Consider the following 5,324-nt stretch of genomic DNA (forward strand, 5'->3'; position numbering starts at 1 on the left):
TATGATCAGAATTCTACAATCAAATATATGTTACAATATTAACTGAACACGAGGCCTAGGTGGCTAGTACTGGGCATGAGTATACTGAGTTAGTGTCCAGGGCTTAGGTAATAATAATTGACACGTTGATACCACCTCAACAATGAATATTGAAAGATAAACTAATAGATTCATCTTATGTTAGCCTTATCACGTTCTTTTAAGTTTTGCTATATCTCAAAATTGGATCCATCTTGTAATCAGATAGAGAACGAGCTTATGACCAATAGCAAGATGCCATACGTGGTACCTGGCCATCTTTGCCAATAATCGTCACCGGATGAGAATTCCCGTCATTTCCTGGCGTTCCCTCTGCTCCTGTAGTGAGCTTTTCTACCTCAAACTTGTTGATGAGAGTGCCACCCCTGCTCTGGAAGTTCTTTGCGTATGCTCTCGCAACATTCCCAAAGTCAATGATGCCGGTGTGTGGAGACCAAAGCGCTTTCAGACCCTGGGGAAAATAATCGCAACACCACTGTTTGCTTAAGCCAATGCTAAAACTGGTAATCTAATCTAGTCTACCATGTTGCAATCTTGGTACTGGGATAGAAACCAATCACTTACATTGTGCATTAACAGAAATTGCATCTAGTCTCCATGAGCTGCTACATAACATTGTAAATAATATGCTGAAATTATTTCATCGTTAAGAATGCGACTGATCCTGAATCTTCTTTGTTGATTTTCCGTAAGGTTTAGTGTTTATAAAAGTTTGTGTGTCAACCCTGACGATACTTTCTTACTTTACAGTTTGGTTCAAATTCCTGTATTCTATCCCCAGGGACCATCTCCAAGTCCTGACAGCCATTTTGCAAGGCCCTATCCCACAGTGCATCTAATCGAGGAATCTCATGTGGTTCTACTGCGACAATCAGCTGCAATAAAAAAGCGCACAAAGTGAAGACTAGCATTGTAACATTGCAAGCGATGTTGAAAGTGCATACTTCCAGCTACATTCAATCAAACACATTTATGGTTAACACTAATAGCGGGCTATTGATTGAACATGCTGTGTTCTAGGAATAGTACGCGAGCGTCCAACTTCATTTACGTTACTCAGAAACCAAATCAGAAAACAATGTATTTTTACTCACAGCATGAAATCAATTCCAAAAAACAATTTGCTAGAATAATAAAATGCTTTTTCGCAATTTCATGGATTTTATTCAAAAAGTAGGAACTACAGTGCCATCACACCCAACCATAGGGCAGGGCAGCTCCCAAAAATATGGGTACATGGACAACTCCAAGATTCATCGTTATTGCACACTTAGAACATGTGAACCAGCCCCAGGAACCGACTCGAGAATTTACATTTTTCTCAAACAGTTATATTGATTGTCTAGACATCCAGCTGTGACCGTTTTCATGATTGCTAATATATAAGATGTGCCTACGGTTAGTGTAAGGGCTAAAGCTGTGGACACACTAGTCGATTTTTCATGCGTTTGAGCTGCCCGGCTGAATGATGATGATAGTCACATGACTGAAAATTGCACCGTTTGATTGGCTGATGAATTGTACATTCGGGCACGCGTAGTAGAGCATTGTATAGTCGCATTGTATAGTATTGCATTGTTCGGGCGCGCATTGTATATAGTCGCGCGACTCAAATAAATAAAATGGCTGTAAGTACAGAGGCTATAGGCGGCGCAATGCATTTTGGGAAACTACCACGCAGCTTTCCAACTCCCGCATGAGCCTCGTCAAAGCCGCCAGTGGAGCGTTGCAATAATGCGGCGCAAAAATGACGTCAGGAAGAGTGCCGGTAGGTGTTTCCTGATTCCGACAGCCATTTACATTAACTGCGCAACGGGAGCGAATGCGAGAATTTCGTCAGGCGTTGTGTGATTTCGCGTGACACAGCTCGGTTACGAACACAGACAGTATGTTGCTATAACAAGTGAACACTGGCCTTCAAATAGAAACAAAGATGGAGTAGAATGGTTGAATATTTGTGTTGTAATCGTGTGGAATCAAGCGAGCGTCGAGCGAATTTTGGCATCTCGCTTTCCTACCTGCTCTATATTTATGTATAAGTGTGCAGTGGCGTGCAGCAGCGCAGCAGCGTGCGTGCGGTGGGCATGTGTTTGCTGTGGCTGGAGCATTTGCAGCACGGCTTGTCGGCAATAATAGGTGAAGGAGAGTAGAGAAACATTAAGACTTTGGTAGTAAAGAGATTTCGTATTTATTTAGCATTTATATATTTTATTGAAATGCTCCAAGTGCCTGTGGTATTATACATATACCTTAAGAACCGAATCCCTTACCTTGCCTGGTTTCTTGTAGGGGATGCTGTGCTTATCACAGTAATCATACATCAGCTTCATGCCCTCCACGCACAGCTTTGCCTTCAAGGAGCCCGGTGTGTAATAGATACCAGCGTGGATGACGCCACTGTTACGACCGCTCTGATGCACAGCTGAATGAGACAAAGTAAACGTGAAAGTGAAAGTGAACTGGCAATCTACGCACATCTTTTAAAAATAATTTAACGATTGACCAGAGCTAATAATAAGACGTGTCTAAGGTTTCCACAAAGGCTAGGATGAAGAAAATAGACGGAGCACGACAAACTAAAACAAGGGAAATTACACATTTACTCCTCTTTATTATCTAATTATGATAAGCTACGTATTAAGGAACAACCATCTGCGAGAGAAAGAGAGCGAGGGAGAGAGACAGAGAGACAGAGACAGAGCGAGAGATAGAGAGAGAGAGAGAGACAGAGACAGAGCGAGAGATAGAGAGAGAGAGAGAGACAGAGCAAGAGAGAGTGCGAGTGAGAGAGCGAGCGAGAGAAAGCGAACAACATGGTGAATACCTGGTGCAGTCCTCACGCTTCAGCTGCGGCACGAATCTCTGCAGTTGGCGCACCTGCGCGGTAGTGTTCAGACCTCGGTAGAACTCGTTCAGACCTCGCCACCAGTACTTCAGCATCAGCTTCTGAAGGCCCCTATAATTACGCAGCCGAGGAGAGATGAGGGCAGAAACGTAAGTTTCGGACAGTAATACTTACGTTGTCATACAGCTGATCAGCAGAAATAAGGGCAGAAACGTAACTCAAGCTAGTGTCACACAGTAACACATACGAAGACATATCTCACGTATCTACATTATATTTCTTTGAGCTTGAATCCTCGTCATATTGCACGTGGATACATTGGGTATGAGTTCGTATGTTACTGTCTGAAACTACACTGTACAGCCACCACATATGAATGCATACCTATCTAAGTACGATATGATTAAGATCCAATATCAGAGAGAGACAATGTATTAGCAGGACAAGCACACAGTGCACAACCTGTACATATTAACGTGGCTCATAATCCAGTAAACATTATAAAAAGTTTATCAAAACGATTATACTAGAGGAAAACACATTCATTCTAGAAGTCGATCAGTTTAATATCATGAGAAATTGTTCATTTCTACTTCGCAGACAATGTAGCATCTTTCCTGGAGGTTCTAAATTAGTACATCAATAATCATCACATTGCTCTCCACGACGGATTTCCTATTTACCCCGGAAACAACAAACACTGCGATCAGAAAAAACTTCCTGTCACAGAATAGTCTCATAAACGTATTGTAAGGTATTTGTTATCATGTGATACAGTCATGAGTAGTCTCATAAACGTATTGTAAGGTATTTGTTATCATGTGATACAGTCATGTGATTATTATATTGACCAATAGCATTAAAGCACTGACGTGTGGTCAGTCCACTGAACCAACTCTTCAGAGTGGTCCTTCCATCTCTCTGTTTGATGGACATCTAGTATCCCTCTATGACTGACCACGCAACACTGCGTTTGTCGCTCCAGCAGTCACTCACCGGCTGCTTAGGCTCTCTGCCAGCTCTCTCACGTTGATTCTCCGGTGTATCCGTATTCCACTCCCTCCTAAACGCTAGCACGGCGTTCGGACCCAGCCACACGTCGCCGTTCATCCTCGGTGTGAAGTGAACGCCGAGGAAGGGCAAACTCGGGTCAGGCACCTGCAACGCACGAGGTTAGCAGCTATTATGTCATGCAGTCGCACGTAACTCCACGAGCACTCGACTTAACCTGGAGCAATACGTGCAAGTAGCTGATATTATAAAAGAATTATATACAATATATATATATAATTATTATACTAATATTATATTATATATATATATATATAGTATATATATACATAGTGTATAGATATGAATATACATGACAGTTCTCATTGTATATCGAGTTTTACAGGGTAGATGTTCATTTTATTCTGACTTATATGGTAGATATACATGCACCATATTCTGGCTTACACGGTATATATCGGCACAATTCTGAATTACATGGTAATGTTACTGAGTTACAGGACAGAAGTATGCCTTAATTGAACTTATAGAGTAGATATTATCACTATCCTGATATACAGAGTATATGTTTGTATGTATTCACACTTATAGCGTATATATATGCGCTACTTTGACTTACAGGGTAGATGTTCGTCTTCACAAGATCCCTTTTCTCTGGCTTGAGAAGCAGGTACTCCCCACGGAATGGCACAATACGGGGATTTTTATCGCAGCCAGACATTTCGGCAGTTTATCGGGAGTAGAGCCCACCGCATGTGACAACATACTTACACTTGATGATCTGCATTGGAAAGATAGCACAAGATTGTTTACCATCGATTCGATGCCTCAAATGTTGTCTTTATAAATGGAGATCTTGTGTTGCATAGATGTGTGCGGGCAATATTCCAAGTGCATTAGTGTATAATATCTATGATCAGAATTCTACAATCAAATATATGTTACAATATTAACTGAACACGAGGCCTGGGGCTTAGGTGCGCCTTACCACCTCAACAATGAATATTGAAACATAAACTAATAGAGTCATCTTATGTTAGCCTTATCACGTTCCTTTTCAGTTTGCTATAATGCTACAAAATTGGATCCATCTCTTGTAATCAGATACGAGAACGTCGCTTATGACCAATGCCAAGATGCATACGTGGTAACCTGCGCCATCTTTGCCAATAATCAGTCACCGGATGAGGAATTCCCCGTCATTTTCCTGGCGTTCCCTCTGTCTGTAATGTAGAGCTTTGTCTTACCTCAAACTTGTTGATGAGAGTGCAACCGGCCCTCTGGAAGTCTTTGCTATGCTCTCGAACATTCCAAAGTCAATGATAGCCGCGTGTGTGGAGACCAAAGCGCTTTCAGACCCTGGGGGAAAATAATAGCAAACACCACTGTTTTGCTTAAGCAATGCTAAACCTGGTAATTCTCAATCTCT

The 5,324-nt window shown here is 41.7% G+C and overlaps 1 protein-coding gene across 1 annotated transcript in view; it reads right to left on the minus strand.

The window, feature by feature from the left end:
• The window catches only part of LOC106810325 (L-2-hydroxyglutarate dehydrogenase, mitochondrial-like), a gene marked incomplete at its 5' end in the record, with an annotated part of 17,974 nt that overhangs the window by 6,900 nt on the left and 5,750 nt on the right, over nucleotides 1-5,324 (minus strand). The window contains 3 exon segments of the mRNA XM_014813635.1: nucleotides 290-490; nucleotides 783-914; nucleotides 2,310-2,461. Of these exon segments, the coding sequence (XP_014669121.1) occupies nucleotides 290-490; nucleotides 783-914; nucleotides 2,310-2,461 (485 nt within the window).

Source organism: Priapulus caudatus, unplaced genomic scaffold (genome assembly GCF_000485595.1).
Source record: "Priapulus caudatus unplaced genomic scaffold, Priapulus_caudatus-5.0.1 Scaffold433, whole genome shotgun sequence".
Taxonomy (NCBI): Eukaryota; Metazoa; Priapulida; class Priapulimorpha; order Priapulimorphida; family Priapulidae; genus Priapulus; species Priapulus caudatus.